The sequence below is a fragment of the Battus philenor genome, unplaced genomic scaffold, assembly GCF_028537555.1.
Source record: "Battus philenor isolate CCGP_79_NKW_IND1 unplaced genomic scaffold, ilBatPhil1.0.hap1 SCAF_27, whole genome shotgun sequence".
In the NCBI taxonomy this organism is placed as follows: domain Eukaryota; kingdom Metazoa; phylum Arthropoda; class Insecta; order Lepidoptera; family Papilionidae; genus Battus; species Battus philenor.
The window spans coordinates 9,279,157-9,295,857 of NW_027181690.1; the positions used below are offsets into that span (position 1 = coordinate 9,279,157).

General features: G+C 32.2%; 2 protein-coding genes across 2 annotated transcripts; one reads left to right on the forward strand and one right to left on the reverse strand.

Annotated features, from left to right (window-relative positions):
• Positions 1-686: 686 nt before the first annotated feature.
• Positions 687-6,033, reverse strand: LOC137925504 (gamma-interferon-inducible lysosomal thiol reductase-like). The gene is made up of 5 exons (XM_068768956.1): positions 5,905-6,033; positions 4,047-4,126; positions 3,674-3,826; positions 1,878-2,063; positions 687-942 (listed from the first exon to the last, which is right to left on the reverse strand). Exons 1-5 carry the CDS (start codon positions 5,975-5,977, stop codon positions 727-729), a joined length of 708 nt encoding a protein of 235 aa, XP_068625057.1. The 5' UTR covers positions 5,978-6,033; the 3' UTR covers positions 687-726.
• A 3,484-nt stretch (positions 6,034-9,517) lies between these two features.
• LOC137925573 (gamma-interferon-inducible lysosomal thiol reductase-like) lies at positions 9,518-15,617 on the forward strand. The gene is made up of 5 exons (XM_068769036.1): positions 9,518-9,623; positions 10,891-10,970; positions 11,209-11,361; positions 13,482-13,667; positions 15,396-15,617. The coding sequence occupies exons 1-5, from the start codon at positions 9,551-9,553 to the stop codon at positions 15,609-15,611; spliced, it is 708 nt and encodes a 235-aa protein (XP_068625137.1). The 5' UTR covers positions 9,518-9,550; the 3' UTR covers positions 15,612-15,617.
• Positions 15,618-16,701: the final 1,084 nt, after the last annotated feature.

Sequence of the window (16,701 nt, forward strand, 5' to 3'; positions counted from 1 at the left end):
TCTTATTCTTTTCAGCTGATATTATCATATCATATTCAGGTAAGTATTTACGTGTTACTTTTGAATCCTCGATTATTTTAACATTATAAATATTAAGCTACCACCGACTTAAAATGCTGATCTTCGCGCTGATTTCCGCGTTTTAAATTTTATAAATTTAAAAAATAGGTAAAGTTTCTTTATTCAAGTAAGTCTTTACGTACTTGTAAATTGTCAATTATTTTTACAATACAAGTGAAAAGCTACAATCCACTTAGAACGCTGATCTCCTGAGTAAAGCCGGCCAGAAACACAACAATTGCTCTATTTAACTGACATTTAACAACTTTTTATGTGTACACTGTTATATCAACAATGTAAATTATTCATCAAACCAGGTTCCACGCATTTCAATCAACCAAAAACTCATGAATTTTATAATAAGATTTAATAATATATTTTTAATTTTAATTTTAAAACTAAGAAACGGATAAGGTAAACATACTGTTCAACTTTATTATTTATGCGTACACAAACGCATGAAGGATTTATTAAATGCTCGAACATGAAATTTAAGCGAAACGAGTTGATTTTAAATTTCGGCTTAGAAATATATTATTAAATTAGCATTTAAGAGGAAAAAAAAACATTTTTCTATTTTAAAATGTTTAATGTACATTTCAAAAATAACATATATAATTGATTGATATTCCCTTTACAAATTTTATTGATTTATTTATATCTTATCTAGCGACAAGGAGGTGGAGGATTTTGGAAGGCTGCGCAGACGTCTCTAAAGAAATTTCCACCATTATTCACATTTCCGTTTATAAGTATATACGGGACATATTTAAAATGTGCCTTTTTACTTTCATCACCGTAACGTTTGAGTAATTGACTACCGCGATCACCTTTAGCACATTCTTTTATTGTTGTGACATCAATGTCTTGTATTTTGCCACACTGTAATGAAAAAGCATTTTTAGGAACATATATTAGGCCGCTTGCGTACGCGACTTTTTGTAGCGTTCGTTAGCTTCGCGTGCTAGTCAACATGCAGCATCGCGAAGGAGAAATAAGGGAGCGTTCTGAATCGCAACTTTTTTAATGGCTCCCGATATTGGGGGCTTCTCATAAAACCTCTGTCTTGTCTGTCTCATCAGAGATATATCTTATCTCAATATAAAAATTACTGTACTCTCGCTACCTGTGAACACTGGAAGGTGTAAGTATCGTCATGTGAACATTTGTTAGGACAGATCCAATTTGTCGCACGTATTCTGTATTTAAGTTGTAAGGTTCATTAAATAAAACTGTGGGAATCTCACCAGAATTAAGTGTCATGTTATATCTTTTAATGAAACTTTGAGTTCGGAATGTCATTCTTTAACTTCAAATAAAACAACTCATAAACTTCGCTACAATATATCTATACAACTATTACAAACTTCATAGATTATTAATCTATTTCATCATCACTTCCAATAAAACCAGTTTTTTTACATGGCTTCTTATTGAAAACCTCGCGTACGATCCTTGCCTTGTGTTCACAGGGATAATTTTTACTAATTCATTTATTCAAGTTCGTTTTTTATTCCATCCCTCTTCTTTTATCCTTCTTAATATCTCTTACTCATTCTTATTTTAGGCGTCACAATATTTTCCCAAAGGCAGGAAATGTCAATGTAGCTGTCACACACAAAATGTTTAGAAATAGTTCAAGAAGTTGGTATGACTAAAATTCATTAGAACGAGTATCAAAATTATAGTTTTGTAAACTTCAGAGGTTTCATACTACTAACAAATATAGTTTTCACAACGACGATATAGCAACGAATTTATTGTACTACTTAAGTGCCACCAATGACTCATTCCAGTAAACTCTGACTGTAGCTTACCCTGTCAGCAGATTCGTCGTCTGACCCACGGCTATTATTCCTCGGGGTCATCATGCAGGAATTGAAAAGTAAAGCTTGCGTTTCGTTGTTCAACAAATCAATCGCACATGCGTGTAATTTATTTCCATAACATTCTTTGGGACCGTGCTGGCATTTGAATTGATATTTTCCGTCATGTATAAATGTCTGTAAAGATTTATTTTGTTTTAAATAAACGTTACCTTAGCGTATTGATTTTTTTTTGTTTTTAATTAAGACCGCTTGTCCTATCGGCGGTTGAAATGTCCACTCTCCCTTTTACCTATGCCGTCATCACCGTTCATGACCACTATCACCATATCAGTCGATAAATGTCCTCAGCAAAGTGTAGACTTCTCCAAAGATCACAACGATAGCCGATCTTTCGCTGCACGCTTCCAGTAACTTCTTCCAACAAGACTTGCAAGCATTCTTTTGCTTTCAACATATTAATTTTTAACAATTTCTTTATATCACGCCATGCATATAAGTTCTTTGTTCCAGATAGAAGCGAGACTAATGATCCGTTGATAACCTTCTTATACACTATAACGTATATTTATTTGTTGAATTACTTAAACAGACGCTTATCGTCTCTGTTACATTTTTAAATATGTATGTAAATATTTTAAATATAGTTATAGATATAGAACCCGAAGAAAACTGTCTGTAAATCAATAATGTATATACTTATCCTCAGCATTGATTCAAATTATTTACCGGTAAGTATATATAAATAGCGTGTAGATATAAAAATATTCATTAATAAAAAATTACATGTATATGTAAGAAAGGGACTAAAACATAGCTATGCAGCAGTAGTCGTGCAATGAAGTACACCGCCCGCCACACCGCTGATAAATGCGCATGCGGTAAACAATGCAAAACGTTACACCGACCAGTGCCAAACACCGAGTCTTTAATTATATGTACGTTATATGTTCGTATGTGTTTATGTATAATTTATTTATATACAATATGCTCCTATTTACGTAATCCCAAGATCACAAACATACGCGGTGGTAAAGAATATATATATATATATATATATATATATATATATATATATATAAAGATTCCGTCGCAGGAAGTCACAGGACACGGGCAGCACAAGACCGGTCATCATGGCGAAGTTTGGGGGAGTACTATATCACGTAGTGGGTATCTATCCCCTGACTTTATTAGTAGTTAGATAAAGTATTACGTATATATAGCAGTAGTGTATAAGATTGTAAATATATTATATTACTCCGTTTTCCCTATCAACACCTCTACACCTACTGGTTATCTAAGCCCCACTTCGGATCTTCTGGAATATAATGCTTATAACGCGTCAAGTCCGCTATTATACATTCTGAAATGTATATACATTGTGATTGGTTATAAATACATAATATGTAATAAAGATACATTACAAATGTAAAAATCTCTTACTAATATCTATATATACAAAAAGAGAGATAGTAGTTCAGTGGTTGAAGTCTAAGACTTGTGATCGCAGGTCGTGTGTTCGATACCATAAATACATTCTTAAATAATTCACACTTTGTGCGTTAATAATAAGACTTCCACTGCTCAGAAACAAGTTTCCAAAGGATGATCAACAGCGTCCTCTACGTACACTGCGATCGCCAACCCGACTGTCAAGAGTGGCGATAACAGTATAACCTTCCATAGATATCTTTTAGGTAGGCCTATGCCTATAGGCTGAAACAGCGATATAAATAGATACATGCGTTTATGTAATGTTTTTAAAAAAAAGTAAATATTAATACTACCTTTGCGTTTCCATATGGGTAGGTATAAATATCTAGATGTTTATATAATTTTCTCACAGTAGACGCAAAGGCTCCAGTATCAAATCGTATACAATCTGGACACAAGCATTCATAATATAACTTTATGGTTACTTTATTATCATCAATGTTAACCTTGAAAAAGAAATAACGATGTATTTATTAATATATTGGTAATAAAACACAGAAATATGTACAGAAAGTAAAACGAAAAAACTAAAATATTCTAACACGTTTATGTTAATTTACTTTTTTTTTTTTTATATGCATATATTTATTAATTAAGGATATATTATATATGTGAAAAAACGTTATGTCTCGATATAAAAAATAAAGAAAGAAATATATCATTTACCTTATCCAACAATTCCAAATCTTGTTCGAAAAGTTCTACCGCCTGTTCAAATTCATTCCAATTGTTTGATGTTACAATATCTGACGAAAAAAATTATTGTAAATAAAATAATACTGTCGGCGACGTTTGGTGTATATGTGTGTGAATTACATAAATAAAAAAAAAACCGTTAAATCACTCTCTCAAAAAAATCTCTCGTAAAATCTCAATTAGAGTGCACTTTATTGCACGACTACTGCTACATAGCGGAAGTAGCTATATATTAATCCTTTTCTTACTAAGGATGGATCTCCCCAAAGTAACGCCTGAATCTATTAGCTTTGTAATGTATGTTTTTATTAACAAGCATTAGCATTATCCTTTAAAAATATGTACAACATTCTTGAGAGCTATACATATATGTAAATAAATAAAATTGGAGTATCTCTTTGTAATATTTATATAATTGCTTTTTACTACAAGAGTATATATATGGTACACATAACAAAAATACATTTTCATTTAATTTTTGTATGGCTGTCTTTCTGTTTGTTCCTACTAGTCTCTGAAATGGCTGGACCGAATTGAACGGGATTCATGTTAGCAGGAAGCTATAATATAAGTATAATAAAGAGTAACTTAGACTACTTTTATTTTAGATAAATTTTTAAAAGAAAAAAAAAAACATTTTTTTGTTAAATTCGCGGACGAAATTCTACGTGGATGAAGTCGCGGGCAAAACTTGCCTAGAAATAAAAATACATATGAATAGAATGAAAAAACGTCAGAGTGACAATATGAGGGAACGTATATCAGACTTAAGGTTTTACTAAATAACTCAAACTATATCGGCAGTAAGAATTAGGTTTGCGGTATGCGTGGGCCGAGACAGATTGGCGATGGAGTGGAGCCAGTAGCTGTCTTTTTTAACGACCGCTAAACCCGATCTCCTTTTTAATGCCTCCTTTATAAATCCCTGCCGCTAAATAGCAAAGATCTTTCATGTTATTAAATTTATTATAATTTATAGTTTTTACATTTTTCCTTACAGCTATTCCCTTTTTTTTCATATATACCAGCGTTTCCCAACGTGGGACCTACGCCCCACAAACGTCAGTTTGATTGTAAAAGGGATAATTCACGGGACTCTACACGAGTTTAACTATTTCTCTAGTTTATTTATTTGTATGTAGTATATATGAATTTTATAAAGACTTATTTGTGGGATGACACAAAAAAGTTGAGAGGCACTGGTCTATGATACCAGATTATTATCCCATTATTATCTTCCTAGATTTTTATTGTTAAATTTTAATGCCATATTTATAATATTCATTTCAAGTTACACATTTGTTTTAAATTAAATACAAATTTTATTATCTATGTGTACAATGTGTGAATGCCTTCTAATTAAAACAAATATGTGGCATATTCGACGTCTTTTAGCTTAAATTATAGCTTCTGTGAATCAAAATTAAAATCAAAGTCAAAAATAGAATATTGTGATGCAACAGACTGGAAAGAGAGTTCAATAGTTCCCGAGGTAGCGCTCGAGTTGAGTTACGTGAACAAGGTTTAGGATAAATGCCTTCCGCGCTCTGCCCTCTCCAGCCGGCGGAATATTTAAATTCCAACAGGATAGTAGACCAAAAAGAATGTGATTTAAATAATAACTAAGATCCGTTCCGAATCAGTTTTTTCGACAACACTGTGCCTTGTTTACACTATAGAACGCCAAAGAGAACATATTTATTTATTGAAAATTGATAGTCATTTTTCTTAATTAAATAAAATATTGATTGTTTTTTTGAAGATTGTTGAAGTTAATAATAAGCAGTATAAAATAGATTTTATTAAAATAAATCAATTAAATACTTACACATGTTTTGTACGTGTGCAAAACCAATTTTAGGTATGGCGAAACAAATTAAAATATTTATTAAAAGTGACATGTTTACGTTTAAAACAGACAGTTGGGTCTTCGAGCGAATGTTGTGGACTAATTATAATTAACACGTCATTTAAGAGAGAACGGGGAGTGCCGTGCCTCACATTCCAACGATAAATATTTACAGTTCGCGTGCTAAATAAGCGTATTAAAGAAAATATTGTTTGTTTTTAATTTAATTATAGCTATTTCATAAATAATAATGAGTGTATGTATAGCCCAGCTGGATAGAAGTTAAAATGAAGTTTAAAGATATAAATTTACTTATTGTGTTGTCACAAACAGTAATAAAACACGGGAATAATTGCAAGTTTATTATTTAAGATCAGTACATACTATTATCGTCAGTTTTGAGAACCTGAATATGAGAGATACCCCGTTTCATTCGTCAAGCGACAACTGAGACTGGAGTCGCTCGACGAATGGAACAGGAGGTATATGGAAGGAACGACGGCTTCAGTGACGAGGATATTTTTCCCGGACGCCATTTCAGCCTACCGTGTGCTCCGCAGTGTCGAGATGGATACGGTCTTGGCCCAGCTCTTCACGGGTCACGGGGGGTTCTCTGAGTACCTTCACAGGTTCAAGCTCAAGGAGGACCCCTCGTGCTTCTGTGAACCGGGCGTGGGCCAGACCGTGGTCCACCTTGTGGCCCACTGTCCGGCGTTCGGAAGACTGCGCGCAGATTCCGAATGCCGGATGGGCAAAAAGATAGAGGAAAGGAATGTCTCGGCAATCATGACGAAAGGGAGAGAGAATGCTTCCTCAGCTACTGTAGGAAGGTGGTAACAAATGCAATAAGTAAAAATAAAACGATTACTAAAATATAGAAATAAAAGGAATAATACGTATGTTGCAAAATAAAATAAATTACTAGAATTAAAAAGTCCCTGTCCCACACCAGATAGAGGAACGAGAGTTCCCCAACAGCGGGGACCATTAAAAAAAAAAAAAAAAACATGACAATCAGCTTTGTTACTTTCGTTCATTTACGATTCTACTCGTACCTTATTCGATCTCATAGAGATATATCGGTTCATTGAACGGATTTGAACTTAAAAATAAATATTTTCTTAATGTTACAAACATTACCAAACATGAAGGAAGAAAGGAGAATGTGGAATGTAAAATTTAAATACGAAAGACCCCCAAACATAACAGAGGGAAACGAGAAGTACTCAAAAAATAAGACCTTAAAAAATATGGCAGCATATTTTGGTTATTTGTCAATTTCTTAATTGATTAAGTGCAGAGTCTGCCAAAAGGCTTAAATTAAAATATTCTTTATTTGAATAGACAAGCTGTTACAAGCACTTTCGAATCGTTACTGAACATTAGACGTCAGTTTTGAGAGTCCTTCAAAAAGCTATCACCGGCTTGGAAGGCAGTTTTGCTGAGAATACTTTACAAATATAGTTGTAGTTAGAACATGACAATAATTATATCCCTGAGTTAGCTTCAAAAACATTTCATTTGTCAATAAACAACATCAATATAATATTCTTGGATAGAATAGTATACTTTTTTAATAATATGTTTCTAAAATTCATTTTAAATTTCTTCAATGGCAAATCTAAAAATCTTTGTGGAGTTTTATGTTATATACGTATAACTTGTACCATAAATAATTTATATAATTTATGTAGACGAAAACATGGAATAATCATTGTTTTTTTAAATAATTTTGTATAGTTTTGCAGATAAACAAAGCATTATTATAAATATATTATGACGTAACTCTAACACACGATATAAAAACTTTACGCATAGAATCTCTTTTTATTTTTATATATGTATTTCATTTTATTGAAGATAAACAGAAACAAAAGGCAGTAAGAAATAATAAACTTATAAATTTAAAATTGGTTACAATTGTTACCCTAAAACGACTCACTAAGAACATTTAATAAATCATAACAAAAATAATTAATCAAAATAAAGACATTACTAAACAGTGATCAATAATCCAGCGCATTCTGCAGAACAGATAGTAATAATTACTATATATACAATATATTAAATAGTACTCTATTGTAGAGTATTTATTTATGTAATATTCTTATTTGAACACGCTAGGGTACATTTAAATAATTTCATTATAGTAAACAAAAGAGTACAACGGGCGGTCTTATCACACGAGGCGATCTCTTATAGACAACCATAGTATGGAAACAGTGGAAGTATAAATATTGCGTAGTTAACGATTACAAAACATACATAAATAAACATACATATGTATATAACATATATACTTATAATAAGTAAGGTATACTTATTTATTTATTTACTTTATTGGAGATAAACAGTAACCAAAAGTAGTAAGAAAGTACAAACTAGAAGAGTAGATTTATAAAATTAGTTACAATTGCTACCTTATAACTATCTCACTGAAAACATTTGATGATTTATGGTCAAATAATGACAGAACAAGTAAAAACATTAATAAACAGGGGTCAAAGATTATGGTTTATAAATTTATATAATGTTTGTTTATATATCTATATCATATATTTATAATACATAATATAAATAAAAACATCAAATTAATTTGGATGGCACTTGCCTCAGAAAGAATAAAGAAACAGAGAAAAATAAGAAATGAATTAACAGATAATAAATAATCATAGGTGTACATGTTCACGATGAACATGTTCAGAAATAAATTATTTTATTTTAAGAAAAAAAAATTGTTAATGCAATCATCACCAAAAAATTACAAATCCTACTGAGTTTGTAAACTTAAATTTAAAACTGACGATAATAGTATGTACAGATCTTAAAAAAAGCAATTATTCTCGTGTTTTGTTGCTATTTGTGACAATACAATAAGTAAATTTATATCTTTAAACTTCATTTTAACTTTCATCCAGCTGGGCTTTACATACACTCATTATTACCCATGTCTTCTTCTTCTTCTTCTTCCTTCCCTTTTCCCTTTATTTGGGGTCGGGTAACCTTATCAATTTGCGCCAGGCCACACTATCCTGGGTTGTCTCTGCATCAAGTTGAAGGGTTTCCAGTTCCTTTCTGATATTAGACCATCACGTAGCTTTTGGATGCCCTCTCCCTCTTGGGAATTCTGGGAGGCTTAAGGCAGTTTTTATCACGTGGTCATCTGGTTTTCGTTGAATGTGGCCGTACCATCGCAATCTATTTTTCTGTAATTTGCTGGGGATCGGAGCTACCTTAAACGAACCTCTGATATGCTCGTTCCGTATTTTGTCCATTCTAGTGACGCCACCCGACCATCTTAGCATCTTCACCTCATTGACATGAAGTGTTTGCTCGTGTCTCTGACTTACAGTTCAGCATTCCGAGCCGTAGAGCATAGCTGGTCTGATAACGGCTTTGTAGACTTTACCCTTGGTCTCACACTCATTATTATCCATGTAACAGCTAAAATTAAATTGAAAACAAACAATATTTTCTTTAATACGCTTATCTAACACGCGAACTGTAAATATTTACCGTTGGTATGTGAGGCACGGCACTCCCCGTTCTCTCTTAAATGACGTGTTAATTATAATTAGTCCACAACATTCGCTCGAAGACCCAACTGTCTGTTTTAAACGTAAACATGTCATTTTTAATAAATATTTTAATTTGTTTCGCCATACCTAAAATTGGTTTTGCACGCGTACAAAACATGTGTAAGTTTTTAATTGATTTATTTTAATAAACATTCATTTTATACTGCTTATTATTATTTAAATGAATATTTTATTTAATTAAGAAAAATTACTATATTTTCAATAAGTAAATATGTTCTCTTTGGCGTTTAATAGTGTAAACAGAGCAAAAACGCTAAAGTCATAGTGTTGTCAATTAAAACGGATTTATTTTCAAATTTTAATAAATTCAATTTGATCTTAGTTATTATTTAAATCACATTCTTTTTGGTCTATATCTGCTCTAATATCCTGTTGGAATTTAAATATTCCGCCGGCTGGAGAGGGCAGAGCGCGGAAGGCATTTATGCTAAACCTTGTTCACGTAACTCAACTCGAGTGCTACCTCGGGAACTATTGAATATTCTATTTTTGACTTTAAATTTAATTTTGATTCACAGAAGCTATAATTTAAGCTAAAAGATGTCGAATATGCCACATATTTGTTTTAATTAGAAGGCATGCATACATTGTACATGTAGATAATAAAATTAGTATTTAATTTTAAACAAACGTGTAACTTCAAATGAATATTATAAACATGGCATTAAATATTAACAATAAAAATCTAGGAAAATAATAATGAAATAATAATCAGGTATCGTAGATCAGTGGTTCTCAACCTTTTTTCTGCGATGCCACAAATAAGTCTTTCTAAAATCCATATATTCCCCTATATAACATACATAATCTTTTTTAAAAACGAAATAGTTGAACTTATGTAGAATCCCGTAAATTGCCCCTTTTACAATCAAACTGGCCTTTGTAGGGCATAGGTACCACATTGGGAAACGCTGGTAGATATGAAAAAAAGAGAATAGCTGTAAGGAAAAATGTAAAAATTGTAAATTTAAGCAACCGATTTATATAATACATATTAATATAAAAATATATATTATATGTATACACCTATAACTGTAACAATATTTCATATGAGCTTGAGTCTCTAACAACTAATATATGTAAGTTTTCTTGGGTTTAAACTTAGCAGGCTTGATTTCACGAGAGCACATGGTGCAGTGGTGACGTCACTGTTCAATTATAGTCAGTTGCCAATTCGTAATGATTTTAATAATTACGTAAGCTTTATATAATTTTAGAGTAATTATAAGAAAATACATATCTTTTTCAGCGAATGTCAATTGACTATCCGTAATCTTAGCTGTGCTGAAAGTCAACTGACTGACCAAACGTGTCGTTTCGCCGACATATACAATATAATTTTGTTTGCAATAATTTTTTTCGTCAGATATTGTAACATCAAACAATTGGGATGAATTTGAACAGGCGGTAGAACTTTTCGAACAAGATATGGAATTGTTGGATAAGGTAAATGATATATTTCTTTCTTTATTATTTACATCGAAACATAATGTTTTTTCACATATATAACATACCTTTAATTAATAAATATATATAAAAAAAATACAAAAAATTAAATTAACATAAACGTGTAAGAATGTTTTTATAAGTGTGTATGTATTTAATTTCCATTTCTACTTTCTATACATAATTCTGTGTTTTATTACTAATATATTAATAAATATATCGTTATTTCTTCTTTAAGGTTTACATTGATGATAATAAAGTAACCATACAGGTATATTATGAATGCTTGTGTCCTGGTTGTATACAATTTGATACTGGAGCCTTTGCGTCTACTGTGAGAAAATTATATGAACATCTAGATATTTATACCTACCCATATGGAAATGCAAAGGTAGTATTAATATTTACATTAAAAAAAAAACATTACATAAACGCATGTATCTATTTATATCGCTGTTGCAGCCTATAGGCATAGGCCTGCCTGAAATATATCTATGGAAGGTTATACAGTTATCGCCACACTTGACAGTCGGGTTGGCGATCGCAGTGTACGCAAGGGACGCTGTTGCCAATCCTTTGGAAACTTGTTTCTGAGCAGTGGAAGTCTTATAATTAACGCAAGTGTGAATTATATAAGAATATATCCATGGAATCGAACACACGACCTGCGATCACAAGTCTTAGACTTCAACCACTGAACTACTATTACTCTTTTTGTATATATAGATATTAGTAAGAGATTTTTTCCTTTGTAATGTATGTTTATTGCATATTATGTATTTATAACCAATCACCACGTATATACATTTCAGACTTTGTATAATAGCGGACTTGACCCGTTATAAGCATTATATTCCAGAAGATCCGAAGTGGGGCTTAGATAACCAGTAGGTGTAGGCGTGTTGATAGGGAAAACGGAGTAATATAATATATTTACAATCCTATACACTACTGATATATATACGTAATACTTCATCTAACTACTAATAAACAAATCCTTCGCCATAAAGTCAGGGGATAGATACCCACTACGTGATATAGTACTGCTCCAAACTTCGCCAAGATGACCGGTCTTCCGCTGCCCGTGTCCTGTGACTTCCTGCTACGGAACCTTTGTCTCAATTCTAGTCGATCGCACAAGTGACGTGCACAGCCTGCCACTGCCAATTCAGACTAGTAATTCTTCAAGCTACGTCGTTGAAGTTAGTTTATCTATTAATCTCAGAAGCTGATGAAACGTCAATTATACATATATATTTTCTCTACCGCCGCGTATGTTTGTGATCTTGGAATTACGTAAATAGGAGGATATAGTATTTAAATAAATTATACATAGACACACATGAACATGTAACGTACATGTATTTAAAGACTCGGTGTTTGGACCGGAATATGACTACGACTACTCTGATAGGAGTGCGCGACTAGGAAGAAGAGTTGAAAAGAGAGTTAACAAGAAGAGTAATATATACTAAATAATAACATATGGTGTTTGGACCGAAATATGACTACTATACTCTGATAAGAGTGCGCGACTAGGAAGAAGAGTTGAAAAGAGAGTTAACAAGAAGAGTAATAATAACAACGTAAATAAGAAAGGGACAATTATTTAGCCACTTCCGCACATGCTGTGGTAGTCGTGCAACAAAGTGCATCGCCCGCCAGCACACTGATAAATGCGTATGCGGCTAACACAGAGTCTGTCAGAGTCATGACTGTGAGTTTGGCATTGATCGGTGTAACATTACTCCGTGGAGGGGTGAAACGCGTGTTGAGTGAATTAACGGTGGTAGTTGTGTTTTGCATTGTTTACCGCACGCGCATTTATCAGCGTTCTGGCGGGCGGTGCACTTGATTGCACGACTACTGCTGCATAGCTATGTATTAGTCCCTTTCTAACTTATACATGTGATTTTTTTAATAAATGAATATTTTATATATTTACTCTCTATTTATATATACTTACCGGTAAATAATTTGAATTAATGTTGAGGTTAAGTATATACTTTATTGATTTACAGATAGTTTTCTTCGGGTTCTATATCTATAACTATATTTAAAATATTTACAATCATATTTAAAAATGTAACAAAGACGATAAGCGTCTGTTTAAGTATTTCAACAAATAAATATATGTTATAATTTATAAGAAGGTTATCAACGGATCATTAGTCTCGCTTCTATCTGGAACAAAGAACTTATATATATGGCGTGACATAAAGTCATTTAATTGTTAAAAATTAATTTGATGAAAGCAAAAGAATGCTTGCAAATCTTGCTGGAAGCGTGCAGCGAAAGATCGGCTATCGTTGTGATCTTTGGAGAAGTCTACACTTTGCTGAGGATATTTATCGACTGATATGGTGATAGTAGTGATGAACGGTGATGACGGCATAGGTAAAAGGGAGAGTGGACATTTCAACCGCCGATGGGACAAACGGTCTTAATTAAAAACAAAAAAAATCAACACACTAAGGTAACGTTTATTTAAAACAAAATAAATCTTTACAGACATTTATACATGACGGAAAATATCAATTCAAATGCCAGCACGGTCCCAAAGAATGTTATGGAAATAAATTACACGCATGTGCAATTGATTTGCTGAACAACGAAACGCAAGCTTTACTTTTCAATTCCTGCATGATGACACCGAGGAATAATAGCCGTGGGTCAGACGACGAATCTGCTGACAGGGTAAGCTACAGTCAGACTTTACTGGAATGAGTCATTGGTGGCACTTAAGTAGTACAATAAATTCATCGCTATATTGTCGTTGTGAAAACTACATCTGTTATTTTTATTGCTATATACTTTTTAGCATATTATTATTTTTATATTGAAATAGGAACTTTTGTAATATTGATTATTAATTGCAATATAAATTGCTTGAAATGTAAATACACATTTTACTTTAAAATCTTGACTTTAAAGTAAAATGTGTATTTACTTTCAAATTTCAGAATAAAATTGATAAAACACCAAAAAGTATATAGTATGTAAACTTAGGTCTGACTATTTTGATAATTTAAATAATTTTTTGACTAAATATTCGTATCAAATGTTTGCTATATAAAATTAAACATGTACAATAAACTGAAACTAAGAACATCTTACATGCGTTGGACCTTTTTAAAACAGGAGAAAATGTTAACATGGAAATAAAACATAAAAAATATGTTTCAAATAATTCACATTAAGCATAGATTGATTTCCAACAGAGATGTATGGTTTTAAACCGATAAGAAAACTTGATATTAAAGAAGACACATTTGGTTTCCAACAAGTGACTTCTGCGCCCGGCTAGTGGAAAAGTACTCGAAATAGTTGAATACAACAATGCAATAAATACATTATCTCACAGCAACTCTTTCTCTACGATTATCATTACTATGAGTCTTTTTGTTTTTCACTTCTCTTCAGGATCTAACTGTCCTAGAATTCCTCCAGTATCCGCTTTCACAGTCGTCAACAATACTGAATTGGCATTTTAGTAATTTTGATATTTGAATGTTTGAAATTAATGAAATTGTCAATTTTATTGCATGCAAGGTGTAGTATGAAACCTCTGCAGTTTACAAAACTATAATTTGGATACTCGTTCTGATGGATTTTAGTCATACCAACTTCTTGAAACTTTTCTAAACATTTAGTGTGTGACTGTGTTATTGACGTTCCCTGTCCTCGGGAAAATATTGTGACGCATAAAAGAAAAATGAGTAAGAGGTATTAAGAAGGATAAAAGAAAAGCGATATAATCAAAAACGAATCTGAATAAATGATTTATTAAAAATTATCCATGTGAACACAAGACAAGGGTCGTACGCGAGGTTCTCAATAAGAAGCCATGTAAAAAAACTGTTTTTTTTGGAAATGATGATGAAATAGATCAATGATCTATGAAGATCTCTTGTTGTCGCAATTGATTTAACTGTAAAGTTAGTAATAGTTGTATAGATATATTGTAGCGAAGTTTATGAGTTGTTTATTTGAAGTTAAAGAATGACATTTCCGAACTCAAAGTTTCATGAGAAGATATAACATGCTACCTAACTCTGGTGAGATTCCCACAGTTTTATTCAGTGAATCTTACAACTTAAATACAGAATACGTGCGGCAGATTGGATTTGTCCTAACAAATGTTCACATGACTATACTTACACCTTCCAGTGTTCACAGGTAGCGACAGTACAGTAATTTTTATATTGAGATAGGATATATCTCTGATGAGACAGACAATACAGAGGTTTTATGAGAAGACCCCAATTATCGGGAGCCATTAAAAAAGTTGCGATTCAGAACGCTTCCTTATTTCTCCGTCGCGATGCTGCATGTTGACCAGCACGCGAAGCTAACGAACGCTACAAAAAGTCGCAGTACGCAAGCGGCCTAATATATGTTCCTAAAAATGCTTTTTCATTACAGTGTGGCGAAAAACAAGACATTGATGTCACAACAATAAAAGAATGTGCTAAAGGTGATCGCGGTAGTCAATTACTCAAACATTACGGTGATGAAAGTAAAAAGGCACATTTTAAATATGTCCCGTATATACTTATAAACGGAAATTTGAATAATGGTGGAAATTTCTTTAGAGACGTCTGCGCAGCCTTCCAAAATCCTCCACCTCCTTGTCGTTAGATAATATATAAATATAAATGTTTTTTTTTAATTTTTTTAAATATATATGTTATTTTTTAAATGTACATTAAGTGAACATTTTAAAATAGATACATGTTGTTGTTTCTTAAATCCTAATTTAATAATATATTTCTAAAGCCAAAATTAAAAATCAACTCGTTACGCCTAAATTTCATGTTCGAGCATTTAACAAATCCTTCATGCGTCTGTGTACGCATAAATAATAAAGTTCAACAAGATATATTAACCTCATCCTTTTCCTAGTTTTAAAACTAAAATTACAAATAGTTTTTCAAATCTTATTACAAAATTCATGAGTTTTTGGTTGATTGAAATGCATGGAATCTGGTTTGATGAAGAATTTACATTGTTGATATAACAGTGTACACATAAAAAGTTGTTAAATGTCAGTTAAATAGAGCAACTGTTGTGTTTCTGGCCGGATTTACTCAGGAGATCAGCTTTCTAAGCGGATTGTAGCTTATCACTTATGTTGTAAAAATAAACGACGACTCAAAAGTAAGACGTAAACACTTACTTGAATAAAGAAACTTTTTTTTAATATTTGAATTTAGAACGCGAGAATCAGCGCACGGATCAGCATTTTAAGCCGGTGGTAGCTTATTATCTATAATGTTAAAATAATCGAGGATTCAGTAACACGTAAATACTTACCTGAATATGATATGATAATATCAGCTGAAATAAATAAGAAGAAGGCTTTAGTTATTTGACCTCTGTCTTGCTTTATTTTAAGCGATGACTAGGTCTACGATAGTACATGCTTGCCTAGAAGAAACCTATTCACTCTTATTTTAATGACTCCTAAGTTATATTTGTCTGAAAACAATGACGACGGTAGATTGTTAAACTCCTTTGAAGTCTGATTAATTTTTTATGTAACTCTGAAATATAATATATAGGTAAGTTTCGTAGAAGAGCGTAACAGTGTAGTCGAATTTTCTTTGCGATTCGAAAAATCACGAGGTTCTTGAGTTCAATGACACTTACAAGTTGCAAGGACCCTTCGGTTCGTTAAAGCTGACGTTCGGACAAGTTTATTTCTAAATATATTTAAAGATCACCCAAT

Coding starts and splice junctions, on each gene's coding strand:
- LOC137925573 (XM_068769036.1), top strand. CDS start 9,551: ATGTCATTTTTAATAAATATTTTAATTTGTTTCGCCATACCTAAAATT. Junction 10,971..11,208: donor ATATGGAATTGTTGGATAAG/GTAAATGATATA, acceptor TTCTTCTTTAAG/GTTTACATTGATGATAATAA. Junction 13,668..15,395: donor ACGACGAATCTGCTGACAGG/GTAAGCTACAGT, acceptor TTTTCATTACAG/TGTGGCGAAAAACAAGACAT.
- LOC137925504 (XM_068768956.1), bottom strand. CDS start 5,977: ATGTCACTTTTAATAAATATTTTAATTTGTTTCGCCATACCTAAAATT. Junction 4,127..5,904: donor TGCACACGTACAAAACATGT/GTAAGTATTTAA, acceptor TTTTTTCGTCAG/ATATTGTAACATCAAACAAT. Junction 943..1,877: donor ACGACGAATCTGCTGACAGG/GTAAGCTACAGT, acceptor TTTTCATTACAG/TGTGGCAAAATACAAGACAT.